Raw genomic sequence first — 25,900 nt, 5'->3', positions numbered from 1 at the left:
GCATTAAGTAAGATTCGATTGTAGAAAAACACCCCAAGAGTCGTGGTGGTTGCATTTCTTTAACTCTGTAGCATTATTTATGGTATTGAAAGCTTTTGAGTAATCTTTAAGACCTACTCCAGGTTAGCTAAACAGTGATACTAGGCACCGTTAATATAAAAATAATGATAGAGGATATATGCTCTGTACATGTCTTTTATTTTGTTGCACCTCTATGACGTCGAAGGGTGTGTGGATATATAACGAAGTGCTTGTTCTGAAATAAACTAGTAGTTGCGAGGTCAGCAATTGTCATGTTTTGTGTCCTTTTCTTAGTCCTAGTCCCGTGCACTGCTTCACTTACACAGAATGATGAAAACGGTTTGGTAGTTAGCGCTCCTTCGTCTCTTACCTGGTTCTTTTTCATGTCTCAGACTTTGTGCCAGAAACATGGTAATCACATCTTACTAAACAGGAAGCTCTGATGTGTCCTTCTGTTGCAGGGAAGGCCATGTACACATAATGTCCTGCCTTTTGGATATATCCCCAGATGCATGGAACACCAGCAGCAGGAACAAGAGAACACCACTTCATACAGCTGGTATGTCTCTGTGATGAACACGCTGTAAGGTTAAACAGCAGTACCAAGCTAAATGTGAGCATCGGGGCAAAGGTTAGGAAGTACTGACAGACCACGAAATTATCACTGCAGCATATGTTGCTTAGCACAACTTGCACTACGGCAATATACTGCTACACAGCAATATACCACTACAGCAATATTTACAGCAACTTCTTGCTACCGGAAGGAAATCATCGGCTACACGTTTCTGCATACGCGATGGCTAATATGCAAAAAGAACTATCCTACAACCGCTTGTGATATCTTCTGGTTGTCCCAAAGAACGTCCACGTTTCTATCTTGCGAGCTATGCATGACGATCCAACATCCTGTCATTTAGGAGCAGCAAGAACTCTTTGCTGTCTTCAAGAAAGGCCTGACTGGCCCAAGATGTGTCAGATGACACAACAGTATGTGTCTAGCTGCAATGAGTGTCATCATCACAAGCGTCCTACAAGTACTCCTCCTGGTCAACTACCTGCTGTGCCACTTTCACGAACTCCATTCGAGCAAGTTGGCATCAACCTTCTCTATCCCTTCTGCGCTCCGGTGAGGGAAATCGTTGAATCATCGTCTGCTGATCACTTGACACGCTACTGTGAAACTGCTGTTATAGGTTCGGCTACTGCAGCCGATGTGTGTCTCTTCGTGGTACCCTTCGTGATTCTCCAGCACGGACCTCCCAAGTTATCGGATTGGGGGCGACAGTTCACTGCAGACATGGTTGAAGAAACCTTGCCTATGTGCCACAAGTTTTAGACTCTACACCATCATCCACAAACAAACAGTCTTGTGGAATGCACCAATAGAACTCGCACGAACGTGCTATCCTTAAGAAAGGGAAAATAGACAACCACCCATGTGTAGCACGAAGCCACAAAAATCCATACGGATTTCTCAGAAAATAAAGCCTCTTAGTTGCCGAAAATTCGTCCTGGTCCAGGGCTCGAACCCGGGACTAACGCGTTTTCGGGGCAGTCGCTCTACCAATTTAGCCAACCAGGAAGCTAGCAGTTGGCAGCGCGAGGGAATTCATCAACAACTCGAAGCAACTAGACACATATTGAAAATCAGTCCTGCAGAACTGTTCTGTTCTGTTGTCTATTTTTTGGGGTGTGCAAATATTCGAAATTTCGAATATTTTTCTAATAGTGTTTGCTATTCGATTCGATTCGCACTGGAATTTTACTATTCGAACTATTCGAACTTCCCCAAAACAAATACAGTCAATGTCTGATTGAAAGTGCCCCTTCAGATTTTAATATGCTTCACCTCATTACACTCTCGTATTGCGGCAAAGCTGCCTTTCAAGCTCCGCTACGGTCTAACTTTGCCAAGACACTCAACGTCCGATTGGAAGTGGTCTCTAGAGTTTCAATATGCTTCACCTCATCACACCCCCGTATTGCGGCAAAGCTGCCTTTCAAGCTGCGCTACGGTCGCAAATTAACTCAAGAAAACGCTGGTTCCAACATGGAGATGAAAGATGTGGCAGAGGTGGGGGCTCAAATAATGCTGGTTTGGACCTAAAATTTATGCAGGAAGTCCGAAAAACTGGACGCCGAAGCTTTTTAGCATCCAAATTCCAGATGTTCTTATATCTCGCCATCTACGAGGCAGATTTAGAACTCCGGACTTCGCACTTTGGACAAGGGGAGCACACCCTTGTCCGCCATATCAGTTGGGCTTCCACAGAAGGTGAAAGAGGAGGAGAGCTGAGGAAATCGCATCTTTGCCTATCACGTGTAAAGTGTTGTCGGCAACACTTTGGTTGCACCAAATCATGTACATAACTAGAACTGGCCCTCTACATTGCCTCATTCTTGATAAGACAACTATGAAACACCACCCCACCAGTGCTTCATCAACATAGCGAAAGAAACACTTTCATGTTGCTATCTCATAAGAGTATGCTTAGGAATCCTCTCTAACTTTTTTTCTGCAATTTCGCTTCAAAGTATTCGAAAAATATTCTAGAAATATTCTAGAAATATTCGAAAATATTCGATTCGATTCGCCATCACACTTCAATATTCGAATTCGCTTCGCACCAAAATTTTGCTATTCGCACAGCTCTACTATTTTTCCTTTCTTAACCTTCTGCGACCTTGCGGGATTCCGCAGAACTGATTTTCAATATGCTACCCTTGTATGTCACATCAGACCACATGAACTGAGACGGTGTTTCGATGTTCATCACCTATGCATTTAACACTGCACAACATGAACTACCGGCTGCAGTCCCTGCTTTCTTCTTTATGCTCGCCTGCCTTGTTATACACTCCATACGATCTTCCCATTTTTGGATCACAGTGAGCTCTGCATATCTGAGACCATGCGTCGTGCAGAAGCTTGACATCTTGCAAATAAGTGCACTCTTGCTTCACAAGGTCGCTCGAAGGCACTTTTCAACTGCTGACAATGACAAGTCGGATGTAACCCTGGTGACCTAGAAAAAGTGGGTGATGCAAAAACTGCTGGACCTTATGTTGTTATAGAGTGCATAAGCGAACTGACTTACCACTGAACGAGACTCAATGCCAATGGCTGACGGTCTGCAAAGACTGAACTTACGCATGTTGCGCATTTGAAGCTGTTTAACCCTTAGGAAACTAACTCACTTTGTAGGCTTCGTCAGCTTGGTGGGCATTGTTACAGCCATGCATAGTGTAGGTATGTGCATTTAGGTATAGTGGGACAGGGATAACGGAGGTGAAGAGGAAGCCATCAGTCTGCATAGCGGTGCGGAACGTCAGTGCGCACTCAAGACCACTGTGACTGCTGCAGTGTTGCATTTCAATAAGCCTCCTTATGTGGACGTAACAATCGGTGAACGCCTGCTGTATCAAATTTGATACGAATTATGTTTTTGATATGGACCATTCTTTCCTCTAACTTTTTAGGAATGTGTTGTGTCCCAAAAGCAAATGAACGAGATATTGTCACATGGTTGTGAAAGTTAAGAAGGCTGCAGCAAGCCTGCGAAATACAAACTCTTTATTTGGGCGAACTTGTGCCTGGAAAATGTAAACTCAAAATACAAGCGATACACATTGTGCACTGATAGTGGCGAGAACAGTCGTCAGCCGTCGAGTAATCTGATCATCGCCGGAACGCATCGTCTTTTATACATCAGTCATCGAACCTTCCAGCTTTATCGCTGGTGCTCACGTAAGCTCTCAAATAAACTTGGCTATTCGCGTCCTGCACGTAATCCTAACAAAATGATCCCAAACAATTGCATAGCTTCTCAAACATTGCAGCGTGGTCTGCGTCGAGCGTTGTAAACAGTGTTTGTGGGTGAAACCGAGTACATCAAAACGAAGCAATAAACACATATGGCCATGCTGCCCTCTGAAAAAGCATCGGTTTAAACAGAACATGGACTTCAAAACGTGCATGCAATACAAAAGACAATAATAAGTAAGCAGAAACAAGAGCCCTTGGGTTCCTTAATGCGGTCGTGCGCTGTGCCGATGAGAGTTCATAATGCCATCTGGGATACCTCATATAGTTTAGAGTGCCACTACATCGAAGCACCTTGCATGACCCGAAGTATGGCCAAAGAAGTTTTTCACTGAGTCCATGTCGGCGTATTGCTGTCCAGACCCAGACCCATACACGGTTGCCAGGCTGGTATTCTACGTGGCGTCGTCGAAGGTTGTAACGACAGCTATTGGTCTTTTGCTGGCTGTGGATGTGCAGGCGGGCGAGTTGTCTGGCTTCTTCAGCACGCTGAAGGTAGATGGTGATAGCAAGGTTTTCTCTGTCGATGACGTTGGGTAGCAAGGCGTCGAGCGTCATTGCCGGGTTCCTTCTGTAGACCAACTTGTATGGCGTCATCCGAGTCGTTTTTTGCATGGCCGTGTTGTGTGCAAAGGTCATGTATGGAAGGATGGCATCCCACGTCTTGTGTTCAACATCGACGTAGATGGCCAGCATGTCGGCGATGGTCTTATTTAGATGCTCGGTGAGGCCATTGGTCTCTGGGTAGTAAGCAGTGGTCCGGCGGTGGCTTGTCTGGCTGTATCCCAAGATCGCCTGAGTTAGGTAGGCAGTAAAGGCCGTACCTTTGTCGGTGATGAGGGCCTCAATGGCGCCATGACAAAGGGATGTTCTCAGTGAAGAACTTGGCTACCTCGGCGGCACTGCCTTTGGCAGGGTCCTTGTTTCAGTGTAGCAGGTGAGGTAGTCAGTAGCTACGACTGTCCATTTATTTCTGGAAGTTGACGTTGGCAATGTCCCCAGTATTTGGGAATGGCCCCAGCAATTCGGTCAAACTTGTGCTCAGAAAATGAAAACTCAAAATACGAGCGATACACGCTGTGCACTGATAGTGGCGAGAACAGTTGTCAGCCATCAAGTAATCTGATCATCACTGGAATGCATCGTCTTTTATACATCAGTCATCGAACCTTCCAGCATTATTGCTGGTGCTCGCGTAAGCTCTTGAATAAACTTGGCTATTCGCGTCCTGCGTGTAATCTTAACAGAAGATCTCAAAATCGCAAAGCTTCTCAAACATTGCGGCGCGGTCTGCATCAAGTGTGCAAACAGTGGGTGAAACCCAATCACCAAAACAAAGCAATAAACACATGTGGCAAGTATCATTTTTTTAATAGCCATTTCTGTAGGCGGGCTTTGTGGGGATATATATGTTATATTGTGTGTGTACCAGTGGAGGGAGAGGTTCACCTCCTCCACTTATTACTTGTTAATATGCCACTGAGCACAGAATAGGAGCAGTTGATTGGATGTAATTAGCTTACACCGCAACGTTAGCTGAGCATGAGACCTTTCCTGTTGTTAATTTAATAATGTCTCTAAGCAAATGATTGTGCACCTTTCAGCTAAACAAATGCAGCCTCCAATGTTCTCAGCACATTGCAAGTGGCTTTACCACAGCATAAATTGTTTTTTTCCGAAGATGAATTTGTAGACAAGAAAACCTTGCCTTTATGAAGCGCCCCTTTTGAAAGAAAACCTGAGTTGGCACTCTCACACAGTGCTGTTGGGAGTTGTTTACATTGTAGCTGCGTGCATTCTGTCTCATTTCATGTGGAGTTTTTGCTGTCTGGCCTTGCTTGCCATCTCTTCCATCCTTGTTCCTCATTCCCTCGCACTGCATGTTTTACTCTTCCTAGTCGCTCGTGCACAGCTGTGTGTTTTTCTTGGCACTGTGCTGAATGGTAGTGCGTTTGCTCCCCGTTGTTTCTCACGGTGTCATGCTGAGACACTTTGTCTCCTCATGCTGCATTGGCCATCGTGCTGCATTTTAGCTGCAGCTTGTGGGTGTTTGTGCGAATGGTACGCAGTACCTTTACCAAGAGTGCCCAACAAAGGACACCCTTTTGGCAGCAGTCAAATTCACAAAAGCAAGAAAATAACGTCTTAAAAGTAAGTCCATTGTGCCTGCTTTTGAAATCGTCAATAAAGTAGCACAAAGATTATATCACTCATCAACCAAGACCTTCTGCAACTTCATCCTGAAGGTACGCGTCAAGTGTAAAAGAAGTCACCCTGCCTGGAGATCTGTGTGCATATGACAGAGAAGCATTTGTCAGGGAAACGGCTAGCATAGGCTAGTTTATGCCTGCACGAGGTGGGCAAAAGCAGGTGTTAAGCTGGCTTGCTGGAAAGTTTGAGCTTAGGACAAACAGCACAAGGATGGGACAAGAAAGATGCACTCACATTTGTGAACATTCTGCCCTATCCTCATGCAGTTCTCCCAAGTACAAAGTGGGTGGTATGTCTGGTCTCCCCAGTTTCTCAGGTTAGAAATCTGTAAACAAAAATACTCTGTTCTAGTTCTTTCCGATGTCCCACTTGACACCGTATAAATGCAACCCCTGTAAACAACATTGTGCAAAGGCGTGCATGGCAGCATGCAGTTGCTCCCACAAGCCCCCGACTTTCAATGTTTGAATCAGCCCTCCATGAGAGCATCTGGTGCTGGCCTCTACTGAACTTGAATTACCACAGAAAAAATATATATTTAACACCCTATGCAATTTGTGTGTGTGTCACACAACAGCCACTTGTGTTACCTATGTTATGTGCAATGCGAAACACGGAGTCCTGTTTCCCGCTATGTGCATGATTAAATGGTTGCAGTTGTTACTGAATAACAATTTTCACATGTAAGAACCACACTGTTTACTGTTGACAGCTTTACATGGCCAGTTGCAATGCGTGAAGCTGCTTCTAAAGAGGGGCCACTATCCACCAGATGTAGCTGACACTGTGGCACTACACCTTTCATGGATGCTGCGAGTGCAGATCAGGTGGCCATACTGGACTGCTTGGCAGAGCTCCAAAAGGTACGCCTTTCTACACAGCCACATCATTGTTTGTATGCTAAGTTGCGCTGCCTGTTTATAACATTTTGTGTAGCATAGTCTAGAGCTCAACTACAATGAACATTCTTAATGCTCATTGTTAACCCAAGTGAAAGTCTGTTTGAACTAAGCAGCTTGCTATACTCAAAGCTGGAATGGGAAAGAGGCACCCAGTTGCTTCAAAATGCTACAGTTCCAACACCAATACCCCTAGAGTGAAGGGAGATGTAAACCGTTACATTCATTCTGTTCTCAAACACTGAGGTCACCAAGTTACAGTTTAGGAAAGCGTTAGTTACTTTATTTATATGTTTCATAAATGTAATTGTTTGCTTTGCCAAATATTTGGAGAGAGCCAGAACATAGTGCTCATCTGTCATCCTCCTCTGAACAGTTTTTTTCTTTGATATATGTCTTTATCCAGTGGCGTAACTAATGGGGGGCAGGGGTGTACAAGTGCCCCGGGCGCCACTGGGGAGGGGGAGCCGAGCTGAGACCGCCCGACATGCGCTCGGGACTTTCTGAGGACACAAACGGGGCGCTAGTGCCCCGCGCCTCATGGAAAAGTCGCCCCTACAGTTCGAACCAGCGGGGCATGCCCCCACACTGTTCCAACACCCCCTTCCTCGCCTTCTTCTTCCTCAGGTACCACCCGTGAGGTTAGAGACTCCTCTGACTAGTTAATGGTGATCCTTTCCTTCACAAACAAACACAAGCTTCTGGAAGCCTGTGGCTTCCGACATTTAATTTGTTGGCGCTTTGTCTGCGTAAGCAGCACTGCCTTTTTGCGTCTGGTCCAGCGTATCTGTTGTGTTGGTGGTAGCGGCTCCGGTGCAGCAGCAGTCGAAGAAGACTGGCGGTGACCGACACGCCGACGGGGACGCCGACCCAGCCACCAAAACACGTGCGTTTGGTGCAAAGCACCAAAGAAGAACACCTACACACTACGACTTCTCTTCACACACTCTTTATTTACAAGTCGCCACGATGCGCCTAGCGGTGTGGAAGTGACGTGGATACCAGACACGCCCCCTGGCATCCGTACAGAACAAAACAACATCGAAACCGAAACTGCGAGAACTTGAACACAACAACCATCCCCTCCTCGAAAGACAAGTGTTCTGAACATTCACTTATACACTCTATATATTATTATCAGAATTGCAACAATAGAATCAGAACAAGAAATCTGAATATGGCACACAGAAATTCACACCCCACAAGATCTGCTATGACACTGACTATGTGACATAGTCCTCAAAACGATGCAGCTTCTGATGCTTCCGCTTAGAGCGCGCTTTGTGTAGAAGCGGGTGACTGTACCTGGTCACCTGTACTCTGAGTGAAACATCAAGAGTGGTAGGAAATTGTGATGGCTCTGAACGAGCGTGAAGTCTGCGTCCTCATCGCCTGAGCTCGCAGCATGAGCTTCGACAGGACTTTGTGGACCAAGTCCGTTCGACGGCCTGAGCCGTATTAAAGGTTTGATGGGAACCGTTGTGTTGGGTGTATTTGCACCAGATACACCGCTGGGAAGTCCTCCCCCCTTGGTGAAGAAAGTGTTCCACACCTGAATGTTGAGTACAGGTGGGTCAGGCCTGACTGGCGGTGCATCGCCGAAGTGGATTGAAGCACAGGCGCATACACAGCGACAGGCATGGCTGGCAGTGCATTTCGGAAGTACACTGAAGCACAGCGCACGCACCACAGGGACACGGCACCAGGTGAAGCACAGACATTAGCTGGTCGATCAGGCATTGACGAAAAGATGTCTTTGAAACGAATGGTGAAGTTTGGTGAAGCAAGAATGGTCGACACACTCGATGAAGCAGATGGCGTTGGAGCCGATGTCAGTGAAGCAGGCATCGTCCCATTTGGTACCGGAAGAGTTGTCTTGGATTTCGAAGAATAACACTGCCTTGTAGCACTGCAGATGGTGATGCCGAACACTCGAATGGCATCAAGGCCAAGAAGAGATCCGGCCACATGGTGTTATAGAAGAATGTTATCGGAGCCTTCATTCCGGGCGTACGTAACATTGGAATGATCCCTTTGAATACGATTGCAGTATGGTAGACGAGCGGCCAACTGAATGTCCGGAATGACTGCTGAAAGTCGTCGGCGATGATTAGGAGACTGAAGCGCCAGTGGTCCACTAAAAAAGACAAGGGCACAGTGTCCCACTGAAGCTGTAACGCATGGCTTGGAAGAAGTATGGTAGACCATCTACGTTTAGAACCGTGACCGTATTGGTCTGGCCAGTGCTCGAAGGGGCAGAAGAAGGAATTGCTTCAGGAAAATTTGCAGGACGGAAAGTTGCATAGGGACTGAAAATGTCTGGTTTTTCCGCACGCAAGACAAGTGCGGTTCCTAGCTGGGCACTGCAGAAAATTTGCCAAATGTCGAGCAGAACCGCAACGAAAGCAACGTGCGGTGGAATTCTGCGAGGAAAACTGAGAACGCAAGCTAAAAGCTCGGTGTTGTTCCTGAAAGACTGAATTTGACGAACTGGGGTCGCCATTTTGACGGCTTCTTCGCCCTCGCGAAGCAGGGGGCCGCCATGTGACCGCTGTGCCGAGACGGTACAGTGTTCTAGAAGTTTGTAGTGCACTTCATGTCGCCGCCGATAGCGGCGCGGCTCGCAGCATCACCTTAGAGTGCCTCGATGCGCTCGTTCGCCTCCGCTCCGCGGGTTGCAGGGCGCGGCTAGCGCGCGTTGCTGTTTTGCGCACAAGAAAAGTCAAAGTTACAGTGCGCAACTCACGGAAGTTCTTTTGATGCAAGTTTTCTGTGTGGCGTGAAATAAGTTACTGTCATTGTGACTGATTTACGGAGGGCGGGCGATGTTTTAAGCGGCTATTGCATAGATGAATGCTCCTCCACGCAGCCGCTGCAATAACAGGGTGTGTAGTTGGGGGCGTTAGTTTTTTTTTTTTTTTTTTTTTTTTTTTGTCCTGCTGATCGATACGATTTTCAATGCACTTTCGCTTCTGTAGCGATCATAGCGATTTCACTCCCGCCTTTTGAGCCCCGCTATGCCGAATATAAACAACGCCTCATTTTTTAATTATTTTTTTCGCGCATATATGAGCTGGTCTGTCTAACTAACCCACTTAATGTTCTTGTTTTTTTCGTGAATCAATAATGGGCGGAATCACTCGGTGTAATAAATGTATCCGCACCGTACTCTTAAAAATTTTTTTATTTGCAGACGTAGATCGTACAAGGTTACCAAAACTGCAGTTGGACTCGCATGCCCAATGAAAAAAACAGTATTTATACATAGTTATTATGAGTACATAACAAGTAACATGCATCACGTTGCGTACACATATTTTATTGTACCGTAGAATTGCACCAGTTCTTTAGCAGCGCCAGATAAAACAGGACACGAAGAAAGAAACACTCGACAGCGTCACGCACTGACAAGCTGATTTTATTTACACAAAACCCTGCTTATGTATGCGCAAATGTTTTGCCATATCACAGTATGGATAACAATGCAGAAATTGTCACTCGTTGGGTCGAACAATAAACAGATGCAACAAACGTGTACGCCCAGGTGAAAATGTGTAACTGGGAATCCAACTGGTTTTCAACTGGTTCACTTCAACTGGTTTAAGGAACACATTTCCAGTTGGTAACTGGGACCAGTTGGGAATGCATTCCCAGTGGCGACTGGGAACCAGTTGGGAATACATTCCCAGTTGGCGACTGTACCAATTGGGAATGCATTCCCAGTTGGAAATGCTTTTCCCAGTTGTGAACAGGTCCCATTCCCCGTTGGTGCCCAAATGGGCATGCTTGTACTCCAGCTAGCTCAAACAATCTTCAACGTGCAAATAATGTTCATTCTGAGCACATCAAACACTCCAATGGAACACTTGACACTCCATGTTAAGTGTAGAAGATGATCATGATTTATTGCTATTACATAAAAAATTACACAGCTCTAGGCATTCCCTGCTGTGGCTGGTTTGGACCAGCAACTGTGGTTGCACATTCAGTGCAAAGATATCCTCCGCTCGGCTTTCAATGCAGTGCTGTATTTCTCAACCAATATACTGGTGAAGTTTCGGGCTGCGCAGCTGATGAATCTGTGCCATTCACCCGTGACCAATGAAGCAGCGTTGCTGCAAAATAAGAGGTAACATGTTTCATGCATGTCTCAGAACAGTCATATCAATTTATAGATATACACAGCAGACCTACCTTCTAACAATTTCACACGACAACAGTGTCTACAGAGATCATGCGCTGCATCTATTCCGAATTTTTAGAAGTCGAGTTTATATATCAGCAGCAAAAATAATAAAAAACACCATTATTTTCACTCGAATTCATATGCCTACACATGCAACAGGTTCAGGAATATTCATTTAGAGTGCAAATACGGGCCCTTAGCGCTTTCTTTGAAAGTCGCGGACAGAGTTACGAGTACACTTCATAGTTATTTAGCACGCCGTTCAAAGCACAAGTATTGCACGGCACTCGTTTTCTGTGATGCTCCCAAACAAATGGCAGCAAGTTTGCGAGCACTCCGCACAAACCCATAAACAAACTTAGCTAGATCAGTATAGAAAGCATTTGTTTACAATGCAGCGTTCCATCGTCTCAACACTCAAAGCACTTGCATTATATCTACATCTTCTCTAGGATACTGAACAACTAGCACTCGAAGCATAAATGGTATAATTACCTTCAAACGGCTGCATCGCTGACAATTGGCAGGCAGCATTCCGCACACAATGGGTCCATATATCCGTCTTGTCACAGGCGTAAACACTTGTCCGGCGTTCACCTGAAGTCAAAGTCTTCCAGAGATGAAACAAAGTCTAATTTACGCACGCCATGACTGCACGTTCCTTTTGAAAAACAGCACAACTAAGCAGCGCGACCACGGACCACCGAGCGCTCGGTAGCTAGCCCTCGTCCCATGTGGTGTACGAAACTAGCATCGCTGTTTTTCTAAATTTTATGTCTTTTGTTATCCAGTTTCTTTCTTCCATTAAATATTGCCGAATTGGCACGAAATAATTCATTTCAGTTTATTTTATATGTAATCTTTATGCTTGATTACTTTACTGCTTCGTTCAATGTTTGAGCCTATGAGATACGGAACTAATGTGACGGCAGTCGATGCAGAGAGGCTGCGTTTGTGCAACGGTTTGTGGGTTTGTGTCGGCAGGATGTCGACAGTCTCAGCTGTGGTAGCTCTCGGCACTGGCACTACTCCATTTTTCGTTCTCGTTTGGAAGTAACCGCTGTGCTGCACACAAGACTATTAAGCATGCTCCCAGCGAGACGACGGCAATATTAACACCCCAACGTCAATTGGGCCCGCCTCGGTTGCGCGTATTGTCACCGTGATGGACGTAAAAAGATTGACAACAGCTTTTTAATGTTAGTTGAATGTACTGATGCTAAAACAAGCGTACGCCTGTGTGCACTGTGTTGCGCATTTGCGTAACGGAATAATCCACGATAATATGATTTTAAAAAATACACACATATATATATATATATATATATATATATATATATAAGAAAAGATAATTCATTCGCAAACCATGAGATGCTATTTTCTTATTCTCTCATTGTCCTAGGAATATTACTAGGCCAGTGATGGCACCCTTCTGCGAATAGGACACAAAAAGCTCTTAGATAAAACCCATTCGCTCAAGTGCAGCAATGCTGCGTATGCGTACGAGTTCAATTATCTTTATTCTTTCATTTTGAAGAACCGTACAACCAGGACAACTGGTCGCACTTCCAGTTAGGGCGCAACTGGGACCACTTGCTTCCAATTTAACTGGTTATGGTTTCCAACTGGGATCAGCTTCTTCCAGTTCAACTGGTCATGGTTCCCGTTGGTGGCCAGTTGAGCTGTAACTGGAACCAGCTGCTAACTGGGACCAGTTGCAACTGGAATCAACTGGGACCAGTTGAGTTGTAACTGGGGACCAGCTGCTAACTGGGACCAGTTGCAACTGGAATCAACTGGGACCAGTTGTTTCCCAACTGGAACCATTTGATCCCAGTTGATACCAGTTGAAACCAGTTGGATTCCCAGTTACTCATTTTCACCTGGGCGAACATCGGCTAATCGACTACGAAAATGAAAAATAAAGAACAGCAAGAAACGCCGGCGATGCTTGCAGTCGACAGCCGACGACAACGTCAATCTACCAGGCACTGGGGCATCCCAAAGAGAACCCAATCCCTTTGGACCTCCCCCGCTTCCTAATGAGAGCTACTTCAGCCCCCCTCTACATCTCCTTTTTCTGTACGTCTCTATCCAGCCCGTTTCATCCGTCAGTATAGTTCTGTGCTTAGGACTTCGATAGCGAAACAAGCAGCGACGTACCGGCGTCCTTTATTATTTTTTTAGAAGTACCCCTGACCCCCCCCCCCCCATTTTACTAAAGCACGAGCATGGTTTTGTTGTCACACTTGACTCTGCGGTCACTCCTAGCTTCGTTGGGTCCAGCTGTTTTTTGTTGTCAAACGCTGCCCCAGAACTTTTTCTGCACGTACGCTGCATGCTCTATGTGCACGACCATCTGAGGCTGTAAAAAAGCGCGTACCTCCCGTCCAGATGCATTTTAACAAGGTACGAGTTCGAGCTAGTTGGTACTCCATGATCAACACTTCTTGCGCAAAATTTTCTAAGACGACGGACGAAACAGACATGGACGGGCGCAAACTTCCAACTGAATTTATATTAACATGTGCCCTAAATATATACAAATATGACTATGACAAAACAAAAACACCAATGCCACAGGTGTGCAGTGTGTCAGCGCGCATCAGCTACTCACTCCCCCAAAAATGTAGTGACCCTTCCAAGAAAGCCATTTCCTTCTGTGTCAATGAAACTGACGTCATGCTCACGCAGTTGCTGCCCTCCCGTTGCATTTTGGCTGCCTCCACAATCTCTCGCGTGCGCTGATCCCTGTCATGAAAAACAGCAGTACACTGTTGATACAACGGTTTGCACCCACACTCGTGGCAATGAATGGCCAAATTTCCATCCCTGCCCCCGTCCACCCTGTTCGCGTGCTCACGCAGGCGGTGGTTTAGACACCGACCTGTTTGCCCAATGTAAGGTCGTCCACACGAGAGTGGCAACCCGTGACGCAACCCGTGACGCACGGGTGGCGTCACGGGTTGAACGGCGCTAACATGGTGGAGAGGGTGAAGCGAGAGAGAGGTGACACGTATAGACATGTTTCAACGCGTACGTTAGGCGCGCGTCAGGTTCATTGCGCGTGAACCGACGAGTCGGCGGTGTAGCGAGCGGCGGTCGTGGTAGCGGCAGGTGTTGCAGGCGAACGGACGAGGCGGCAGCTGCGGCTGCGGGCGCTGCGCGAGCGCGCGGCAGGCGAGGGAGAGAGTGAGGACAGCGCGCACTGCGAGGGGAGTGTGACGTCAATGCGCAGCTGCAGTGTGACCTACTTGGCACCGCTCCAACACCTGCGGCGAGGGGAGCGCGTTGCGGCACGTTCGTACGGATGCACGGAGGGACGCACAGGCTAGTCAAAGAGCTGCTTCGCATCTAAAAAACGCGCTCAGCCGCCAGCTTCCCGTCTTAAGAGCAAGGTTCCGTGAAGCAAGGTGGGATCACGTGATCGTGATGTAGCATGTCGACTGCAGCGCCCGTGTCTCCAATGGTGGGACTCGTGCACAATAGCACGAAAGAGATACAGGAAGCAGAACTGCAATGGCAAATTATCCTATTATGATCACATTCGTGCCAGTATTACTGTGAACTGAGCTTTAACAAGCGAGATAATTGCAAAAAACTGAAGGATAGATACATGTACTAACGCCCCTACCTGTTTCTCGTTGTGATCACAAACGCAGTCCGGCCGTGATTTGCCGAGAGCTATTCATCTTGATATCTTTCTCGTTCGTTTCGTTTTGTTATTTTGCTTCTACCGTGAACACGGTGGCAATAACAGCAGCCAGGTGTGGCCTGACCTCGGTGATGTTGACACAGTTTATACGATCGAGCCTCGCAGCTATTCTTCGTCGGATTTCCCACATGTTCTGCCGCTATCCCGCCGAGAACTATGGGGCTTTGATGGTTTTGATCTCATGGTACATTTCTGCTCACTGGTACCCTCCCTCCTGCTCGTAGGATGCGTGCCGCATTCCACGGGTGGATTGAGTGGCCCTGCATGGCCCTGCTTTGCCGCGGCTCTCTTCGCGGTGGTGCGCCTCTGCTCGAGTTCTTTAAAAGGAAAACGCCTTTAATAAAAATGAGAAATGTAATACGTGAGAACATAAGCAGTATTTGGCAATTGGACGCCTCGCATGCCGTCGATGAAAACGGCGCTTCGCTCTCCGTCGGTTCGAGCCAGGCTTCGTACGCAGGAGCCGCCGCGAGAGCAAGGGGGATCATTGCACATTCACTGAAATGCAATCCTGCTTCCATGTTGAGACCTTTGCTGCGAGGTTCTAAGTCTGCAACCACAGCTGAGAGCAATCAGATTCGTGACGGCATCGCTTCAGCACTGAGTCTGGGGTGAGAGAAATTGAGTAAGAGATATTTGGTCTTCGCTTATAGGCCTGACTGGCTGCCCAGGCGGCGCTGCGAAAACGGTGCTAAAAAGCGCCCCCCTACGATAAGTTCTTTGGTTTCGAGTAGTCAGACTGGCGGCCGCATGCAGCACTAAGCTCAGATGCGCAATGGAGCCGCCGCTGTCGGTTGTGCTGCGCTTTGGATCTCGGCCAATTTCTGGCGTGGCTGAGCTCTTCAGGCCAAGCAATCTGCGTAAACGCAAGAAGCTCGTCAACGTCAAGTATGTTTACGACGTGCAGGAGATTGAAGGAACCATTTCGGCGCGCTGCAACTCGCAAGTGCAGCGAATCTCATACGGCGTTGAACTCGAGTTAAGTTTTACGAGGCATGCTCGCGCGATTAACGACAGTGCATAAACGAAAAGATTGCTGTTAAGAAAGCCGAAATGATTTGCATTACACGACGAAACGGAATGAAGAAAGGTCCAGTGACGAAGGCTAGCCGTCGGCGGCCCGAATGAGCGCATTCGCGCCGTGTGCCGTTTTCTGCCGCATTCAGTCGCAAACACACTTTTTCTCCATGCACGGTCGTAATTTTCAACATTTGCTTCTAGGGAATTCGTCAAATTCTGTCAGCGTGCGGTGGCGGTCGAGAAGCGACGGCGCGCAATGTTTACAGCCGGCCGCTGGAAGCAGCCGGCTGTAAGCTGCCGGAAAAATCGTAGGCACATACGCAGGGTGACTCATGGCATCGTTTTTCTCGTTTCCCACGAAATGCCGGCTGCATATCCTCGTGATCGCCGTCGGCAGCCACGGCGTGCCGTCTGGACTGCACACAGGGAATATATACATATATAAACGCGTGTACGCGCGTACGAAAAAGTAATCAGCACGTTACGTTGCAAACCACGTTTTGCTCGCGTACTCACTTCACGCGTCGGACGGCACGTATCCAGCGGTTCCGTCGCTCCACTTCGTACGGCTTTCAGGGGGAACCAGTAAAACCGCACATTAGGATCCTTACCCCCATGTTCGAGGCAATTAACCACGCAACAATAACGGCGGCGACCGCGCTTCGGGACCAGCGCGCTGCTCACAGCCGTCGCCCGGACCACCTGCTTTCGGCACGGTTTGTTGAAGCAGGGATCGCTCGTCAAACATGTCAGACTGCAGGCATAGCGGACAAGTTCCTGCGTACGTTTTAAGCACTTTTTGAGCCTGAAAACGAGGCGCAAAATTAAGTAAAACGCTCAAAGCAACTGAGAACTGCGTAACTCGCCGGTCGGCGTCCATTTTTGACTACCCAAGCAACTTCAGCGCACGCCACCAGGCTCCGCCACAGTACTCAAAACTCCAGCGCGTCAGCCCTATGGCCTTATCTCCTAGAGCTGTGCACGGGCCGTATTTCCGAGCCCGAGCCCGGCCCGGGCCCGCTGGCTTTGTCGAAGGCCCGCCCGAGCCCGACGGCAAAAGGCTGCGAGCCCGCCCGGCCCGGCCCGACGTACGAAAACACAATCCCGGGCCCGGCCCGGCCCGGCTTTTTGAAGGTTCGCTGCGAAAACAAAACACCGTTTTCCGGTAATTTGGCATTTTATTGAGCATAACAAATATGATCAAACGACACGCGACGAACAGTCTCTATTACACAGATTACAAATTGTCGTGCAAAAAGAGCAAGCAGTTCAGCGATTCCGGCTTCAACGAAGTGCGGCGCTTTTGCATTATGTAGCCCGCCGAACTGAAGGTACGTTCGCTGCTTGCGCTCGTCGCCGGAATTGCTAATATCTTTTTTGCCAGCCTGGCAAGCTTGACATATCTCTGCTGCTTGTTTTTCCAGAAGACTAAAACTTCAGATGGACAGGAGGGCGATTCCATAGAGAGATAATCGGAGAGCTCATCTTTTGTAACTGCTACATTCTCACCACTGTCGCTCCACTCGCTGAACAACTGCAAGCATTGCTTTTTTGTGGCAGGTTCTTCCTCACAATTCCCGCTCATTCTCTACATTTCGGGCTTGAGTCGGGCTTTGCGCCGGGCCCGAGCCCGGCCCGATAAAACTCCTAGTAGCCCGAGCCCGGCCCGGGCCCGAAATGAAATTACGTCGGCCCGCCCGAGCCCGGCCCGCGGGCCGGGTCGGGCTCGGGCTTTCGGGCTACCCGGAGCCCGTGCACACCTCTATTATCTCCACCAATAACTTGTCTTTTCACACCCAACCTGCATGCATTCTTCAGTGCCCATGCTCATTCCACCTGAACTTCATATTTCTCGTTAGCGTACCTTTAAGGTTCCTAACTGACTGCGTATCGGAGGCCCAAGCAGGAAAGTTACACCTGAAAAAGATTTATACGCTCATGTTTTACCCACTACCTCGGGGGGGAAGGCGGATCACTAACATCAACTTCTCTGTCGGCTTCAGTGAGGCGGTAAGCTACAATCACACTTCATTTTCTGCTAATAGAGCTCAAGATATTGCGTTTGATCTTTCATGTAAGCGGGTTGTGGTGGCTACCTGAGATGGTATCAGCGTCATCTAAAACACAAACACAAAAAAAAGGCTAATGTTTCAAACGGATAATCTTGGTATTTGAAATAACTTTCCCTATCATATATGGGTCATTTCTGAAGGCGATTTGGCGCCACCATTCCAACAACATACAGTGGAACCCCGATTATACGACTTTGAGGGGACCACGCAAAACCGTCATATAATCCAGGCGTCGTATAATCGAAAAACTAAAAATATTGGCAGTGGCAGTCAGCTTTGCCCAAAAAAGGGGAACAGACACACGACCTTGAGGTTCTCCAAGGATGGTAAACCAAATTATTTCTGAAAATGGCAGCTAATGGCAGCATTACTTAGTTAAATGAGGCGTGAGCGAGTCGTTATCCTTAACTTTAAAATATCGAATCCAACGCGCATCTTTCTACCGATAAATCGAGTCTGAAAAGTGCCTGCACGTGAAAACGAAACCGAAACCGCGTCGGCAACAGCCTCCCGTCAGTAGAGTGAGACAGTGTAATCACCGTCACATAATGGCGACGGAGCACGAGTTTGCGTCGGATGCTGTCGTTAGGGTCCCTAGAATATTGGCTAGTCTGCCGTCCGCGGAGGAGAGCGAGCACGCTTACCGAATGATGCGGGCGGTGGCGCTTCGAGCAGTCCTCATGTAAAGCCCCTTGATCTAGAAAGTAGCGACACTCTCCTCCGCGCGCGCGTTTTCCTCCTCAATTCTCCTCGGATTTCTCCCCTCCCCTGGCCGGCGCGCTGCGCACGGCACGCTGAACCCTCCACTGGCTCGCCGCAGCCGCATTAAAATCACTGCGCGCGCTTGTTTAATCGGCCCCTTGAAGCGTCAAATGAGAACCTGTTTCTTAAGCAATAGTCATGGCGAAAGTGGGCTTCCGATAGAACAAAGTGACAAATATATTTTTAAAGGACGCTTCGGTATATACAAATGAGCGCTTCGAAAAAAATGAGTATATCAACTGGCGGCTGAGCGGTTTACCTTCCCGTCGCCGCCTCGGCTGTCCTTAACACGGTGTATTAACGCATATAATGTAACCAGTATAAAGTATAGGCGAGAATTTTTTTCATAATTGTGGTCTTGATGAGCTAAAAGAAGGCACCCAAGAAGGAATGTGGTGGTTTACTTAAATTGGGCCAAATGAGTGAGCCCGAAGCCTTTTTGTGTCAATGCCGCTGTCAGACACGCACGCACGCACACGATGCATGCACGCAGGCACACACACACGCTTATACGCACGTGATAAAGACACGCACATACGTACACACACGGACATGCATACACACGCGATACAGACACGCACACACATAGATACACACGATCATACGCACGGGATACAGGCACGCACGCTCATACACACGCAATATAGATACGCACATACATACACAGGCGCGTACACATGTGTTACAGACACACGTGCGTGGACATGCGAACAGACACGCACGCACTTACATACACATGCGCATACACACGCGATATAGACACGCACGCACGCACATACATACATATACATGCGCATATAGACGCGATAGACACGCACGCACATACATACACACGCGATACAGACACGCACGCTCATACATACATACACACGCGATACAGACACACACGCACATACATACATACACACGCGATACAGACACGCACGCACATACATACACACGCGATACAGACACACACGCACATACATACATACACACGTGATACAGACACGCACGCACATACACACGCGATACAGATACGCACGCACATACATACACACGCGATACAGACACGCACGCACATATACACACGCGATACAGACACGCCCGCTCATACATACATACACACGCGATACAGACACGCACGCTCATACATACATACACACGCGATACAGACACGCACGCTCATACATACATACACACGCGATACAGACACGCACGCACATACATACATACACACGCGATACAGACACGCACGCACATACACACGCAATGCAGACACGCACGCACATACATACACACGCTATGCAGACATGCACATACATACACACGCGATGCAGACACGCACGCGCATAAATACACACGCGATACTGACACGCAGGCACATACATACACACGCGATACAGACACACACGCACATACACAGCGATACAGAAACGCACGCGCATGCACAAGTGATACAGAGTACAGACACGCACGCGCAGGCGCACGCATACACATACGTGCGTACACGCACAAACACCGCGAATACACAAACGCACTCACATGCACTCACACGTTAACACGTGCGCACACGCACATACAAACGCAGGCGCACATATGCGCACATACAAACACGCATACACCTGCACACACCCGTACACACACGCCTGGAGGGTTGACGCCTGGAGGGTTCATGGCGGGCGTGAGCAGCTGAAAGCGCGCGAAGTTTGCTTGCGCTCGCTTCTCGTGACGTCAGGGTCACCTGACTGGGAGCTATCGCGCGTCGCAGCCATTCAGCGTTGCGGATGCGCCGGCTCCGCGAAAGAGAGGGTGAAAAAAGAGGAGGTTGACGGCGCGGCGAGGATGAGCCGGCGTGGATAAAGGAGCGTCGCTACTTTCCAACATCTCCTCATGCTGGGGAGCGGCGCTCCGCCGACCAGCTGCGTGTCGCCGAAGCGCGGGCGCACGTTCAGCATAGTTCAGCTAGACCATTTCTTGCAATATTTTTTTTTTTTGCTGCAGCGTAATTGTGCCCATGGCAAATACTAACCGGTTCGATTAACAAGTTCTCACGTGCTTTCGTGCGCAAAGGCTTGCTTTGCCGAGGCACATGTATCAATGGAATGCATGGTAGTACGTGTGTAGGTTGTTTCTCGGGTGGAACGGCACCAACTGACATTGAAAGAACCAGTTTACTTTTTTTTTTCAAATATTTTATTGGCATGAGCATAAAAAAAAAACTAAAACAGGGAAACGAAAGTGGTTATGAAAGCAAATAAATATGAAGAGTTGCACAGGTAGGGAAATTATTTACATCTTCTCATTTTCAAATGCTTCAGCTGCTATTTTTTCGTTGTTCTCTCATTGTTAGTGGGCCCTCACAAAAAGCGCAGCCGTAGAAGAATGTAAAACTTCACTATTTGGCAAGTAATTTGCTGTGCATGCTCTGTGCATGTTAGTGCAGGCAGCTGAACCCACGTAATGAAATCGGCAAAGTCGAGAATGCTTTGCTCGTGTAGCACACTATTTAATGAGAACTAACAGACAATAATGCCGGGGAAACTATACGGGATGTTATTTGTAGTAATTAGGATATAAATGTGAAGAAAAGTCCCTGCCGGCGGCAAGTTATCTTTTCGTCCACTTTACTTTCTTCACATTTATATCCTAATTACTACAATAACATCCCGTACACTTTCCATGGCATTATTGTCTGTTAGAATTCTCATTAAATAGTGTGTTTCACAAAAAAAAAACAAAAAAAACGAGCCGTTAAGATCGAGTCATCTTCTTTGCTCGTGTAGCTTATTTACGCTAAAAATGTCGTGAAGCTGTTCTCAAGGACGGTTATAATATCCTTAAGAGAGCCCGAAGGGTACATCAAACCTCAATTGTGGAAATTTGGTGTGGATTCAGAAGAATGATCCACAGCACCGCGCTTTTCCACAGAGAGCAGCAATGTACACTCATTACAGGAAGTCTTCCTCAGGATCTTCTTACTGTGTACCCTGCCACACCATAAATAAGCATTTCATGGCTTTTTGCCGTCACAGAAGACGCGTGGTCCGACGAACTGATATTGCGCAAAGCGCTTGCAGTGCATGTTGAGCATCACCAAACATTCCTCCATCAATCAAATTATCCAGTACAGCAATCTTGCTTTCCGTTTGTACCTCAGGAAGAGAAGCCGGAGCAGTGATAACTTCTGGGGCACAATTTCCTGATTTATGTGGTTTTGCAACGTTATAAAATGCTAGCGAACTATCACTAAAAATTCTGCTGCAGTTGGATTGTCATTCGTTCCCGTCCCCAGATTGATCAGGTGAGGTCCACGTAGTCCAGCAAACACGCCGTTGCAGTTGTGGTCGTAGTGACACAGCGGACAATCCGCAGCACCACAACACAGCACAACGAACGAGCAGGCGAGAGCAATGAGCGGGTGACATTCCGAAAGCGCGCAGCGCCCCCTGCGGGGTCATTTAGAAAGCGTCAACCCCTCCCCATATGGTGCGCCATGCGGACGCAGTGATGGGAAAGCTGCTACAATTGCTCCAAGCTGCTACATTTCATTAAAGCTGCTACATCTATGCTACAAATGAGCACCATTGCTCCAACCTGCTACATTTCGTGAAAGCTGCTACATCCATGCTACAAATGAGCAGAACTGCTCCAAAGCTGCTACGCATAGCCTCCGAGATTACCTGGCAATGTGCCGCTTTATCTCGGAGGCCACCGTCAAGGGGATTTTTCAGCAACACCAGGTGGCCAGGTTCCCTACATAAGGTGCACAACGCCTTCTCACGTGCCTTGGATTCATTCGGCAGTGAGGTCGAAACTGTCGTAAATGATGTGTATTATTACTTCAAACACTCTGCTGCACAGTGTGGCCTGCTGAAGGAGCAACAACAGGTGCTTGGATTGCCTGAAGCCATATTTCTACGGCATGTAAATTGCCGCTGGCTGTCACTCGTGCCAGCAGTAGACAGACTGCTTGAACAGATTGATGCCCTGAAGAGTGTCCTTTCCGCCAATACTCCAGTACGTGCTGGAGGCAACATTGCCAAAAGGCTAAGGAGCAGTCTGAATGACAAAACCCTTTGTGCCAAAGCTCTGTTTGTGAAAAATGCTGGTGAACTTCTTACAAGGTTCCTAAAACTGTTTCAGGGAACCGAACCCCTGCTTCACATTCTTTATGATGAAATGGTGATGCTGTTAAAAAAATCTTGGGAAGGTTTTTAAGGACCCAAGTGTTTCAGGCAAAGTCAGGCAGTCAGCTTGCATCCATTGACGTTGAGTCCTCTCGGAACTGGAAACAACACGTAGAGGTAGGAGCAGACACCGAAGAAGCTATTAAGACCTGGACTGCTGCAGAGAAAGCTGCGTTCCGGCTAGGAGCAAGTTCGTTCTACATTACATGTTCGAAGTACTTGATGGCAAAACTTCCTCTTGAGAATCAGATGCTCCAACATGTCAGGTGCCTGCATCCGAGCAATCATAGTGCGGAATCTTCAAGAGACTCCTTCAGATATCTTGCAAAGTGTGCACCCCAGGTGGTTCAACCCGCTGAAGTTTCATCTCTTCTTGATGAATTGACGGTGCTAAACTTGAACCAGTTACATGCAGGGTCTGACATGCCACTGGACAAATACTGGCATCAAGTTTTCATCATGAAAGATGGTCAGGGTGGGCCAAAATATCCGCTATTGTTCAAGCTAGTCAAGGCACTTCTATCACTTCCGCATGGCAATGGCGATGTTGATCGTGGATTTAGTGAAAACTCAAGAGTCCTGCACGACAGGTCAAATCTCTCTCTCTCTCAAGCGTAAATGGCATACGTCACATAATGTCATATTCAAAGAGGTTTGACAGTGACCCGTGCTCATTTCCAGTCAATTCCGATGTCATCAAGGCTGTCAAGGGGGCATCAAGACGGTATGCGGAGCGCCTTGCAGCTGAAGAGCGACCATCAAAGCGTATGCGTATAGATGCAGAGCAAAGTTCACCGAATGTGGAACTTACCAATGACCAAGCCAAAAAGGAAGTGGCTGAGGCAGAACGGATGATTAAAAATGCTGACTTGTTGATTCAGCGGGGCATGAAGTTGAAGAACTTCTCTGACATCGAGAGTGGGCGAGCAGTGCTTGCTCAAGCACGAAAAAAGATGGCCGAGTGTATGCCACACTTGCATGCGGAGAAAAAAGGGAAGAAAGCTTAGTGCGTTTCATGCAAGTGACATTCATGTATTGTGTACCTGCGTCTTTGTGCCAACCAGTCTTCATATATTTGCGATCCTAGGCTTTGTTTAAAGCTTGCGTTAGTTGCGCCGTCATTGAACTCATGCGCACACTGTATTTAATACTTCATTTTATTGTATAATAAAAGCATTAAAACGCCATCTGACCTGTTTTTTTTTTTTTCGTTTTCGCAACCTGCTACAAAACTGAGGGCAGCTGCTACAAATCATCATTTTTCCTGCTACAAAACCTGATACAAAACACTTTTGGCCATTCCCATCACTGCGGACGGAAGGGACCATACTGTCGTGCGCGACTGAGCTATAGGCCTCCCAAGCTCGGCCAGGGGGCGCTGCGTCGCACGCGTTTCGCCGCCTTTCTTGCGAAAACCGGTCGCTCCTGTCCCCACACCAGCCTTTTGACTGCGCTGTCTCCGCACGTTCAGGCACCCTGCACGCGCTGTTCTCTGCTCGCCGTGCACGTGCAGCTTCACGTGTCGCTTGCTCTGAAGGTTTAGAAAGATCCCAGAGATGGAAAAAAACGTTTTAACGGTGGGAATCTTACCAGAGGAGGACGGTTGATCGACCACCTTTTCGGGACCGAGCAGGTCGTCAAGGGCGATGCTGTTTGTGCGAGCGCTACGTGCGTGCAGATGCTGAACGGGCACATTTCTTTGACATGAGTAGGGAGGTGACTGCGCGAGTTCTGTAATTATGTTACCGGTAAAACGCACATTCGTTGCGGCAGTCGTGTATACTCGGAGCTGTCAGCAACCACCCAGCACGCTTTCGCGTGCGTTTTCTATTGATAACTTTTCATTTGCTTGGATGCCAAGTTTGTCGTGCGGCTTTAAATTTATTATGAGCTCAGTGTGAAGAGCATAAATTTACATCTGCCCTGTTGAGTCACTGGCTGCATCGCAATGCGCAGTGTTCAGTTTCGTGGGAGTTTCACTTTTGCCGAGGTTTGCATCGAATGATAACGTCGGATCGCAAGTTTAATGTCGCCTTGGATTTTTTTAGAGCTCCCTTTGACAGCATAATGATATACGCAAACAAAAAATAAATAAATATTTCATGCCCACCTCGACGATGCATGTTTCTTGCAGAGGCGTGTTTCATTTCGAATAATATCGACGCCTGATCACGCACCGTGTTCGCTTATTCGAATGTCGCTTTGGTTGTTTCGACAGGTCGCTTGGTCAGCATCATACTATACAGGGGCGTAGCCAAGGGGGGGGGGGTTCAAACCCTCCCCGAAAATTTTCAATTTTGCTTGCGTATATGTACACGCACACATACAAACGCACGCACAAACATACATAAAGTATGGTTGGACCCCCCCCCCCCCGCGAAAAAATTTCTGGCTACGCCCCTGATACTATACAATACCCACTGGGATCGCGCATGTTTATGATTATGCCGAGATTTGTGCCCAATAATAAGCGCATCTGAATTCGCGAAGCCATCGAAAATTTAATTGCCACCTTGGTTCTTTTTTCAGCTCGTTTCCAAAGCGGCATGCAAGGCTTTTTATTACGTGTCGAACGCATGACATTAATACGAGGCACGCCGTGGTGGATTAATTCGGATTAATTTCGGTCACCTGGGTTTCTTTAACGTGTACGTAAATCTAAGTACGCCGGTGTTAGTGCATTTCGCTCCCATCGAAATGCAGCTGCTGTATGCGTGAATCGAACCCATGACCACGATTTTAGCAGCGCAACACTTCAGCCTTCTAAGCAATCACGGCGTGTCGCATGCAAGGCCAATATAAACGCTCAGTGCAAACATACAGCTTAATTCTGTTTACAGGGAGCCGCGACGGGAAATGTACCGCAATCAGCTGAATTAAACACTTAGTACTCACGGTACGTTATTTAAACTGTGGTGTAATAAGCCCAAATGCTCCGCTGCTGTAACATTACAAAAGGTTGACTCGGAAAGCCAGCGCGCAATCTCGAAACGTACAGCGGCTGTCTATTTGTTGTAAC

The 25,900-nt window shown here is 47.7% G+C and overlaps 1 protein-coding gene across 3 annotated transcripts in view; it reads left to right on the top strand.

Annotated features, from left to right (window-relative positions):
* Nucleotides 1-476: 476 nt before the first annotated feature.
* LOC119376495 (ankyrin repeat domain-containing protein 16-like) overlaps nt 477-25,900 on the top strand; it is a 71,534-nt gene continuing 46,110 nt past the window's right edge. For all 3 annotated transcript variants that reach the window (XR_007414591.1, XR_007414592.1, XM_049411426.1), the window contains exons 1-2: nt 477-580; nt 6,771-6,921. Coding sequence is in view for 1 of the 3 variants with exons in the window: in XM_049411426.1 (XP_049267383.1) it covers nt 502-580; nt 6,771-6,921 (230 nt within the window). In the remaining 2 variants the exon portion in view is untranslated. The remainder of the gene's footprint in view (nt 581-6,770; nt 6,922-25,900) is intronic.

The sequence above is a fragment of the Rhipicephalus sanguineus genome, unplaced genomic scaffold (assembly GCF_013339695.2).
Source record: "Rhipicephalus sanguineus isolate Rsan-2018 unplaced genomic scaffold, BIME_Rsan_1.4 Seq1236, whole genome shotgun sequence".
Classification (NCBI taxonomy): domain Eukaryota; kingdom Metazoa; phylum Arthropoda; class Arachnida; order Ixodida; family Ixodidae; genus Rhipicephalus; species Rhipicephalus sanguineus.
Note: the sequence above shows the minus strand (reverse complement) of the source record. Positions and strands in the feature narration are given on the sequence as shown.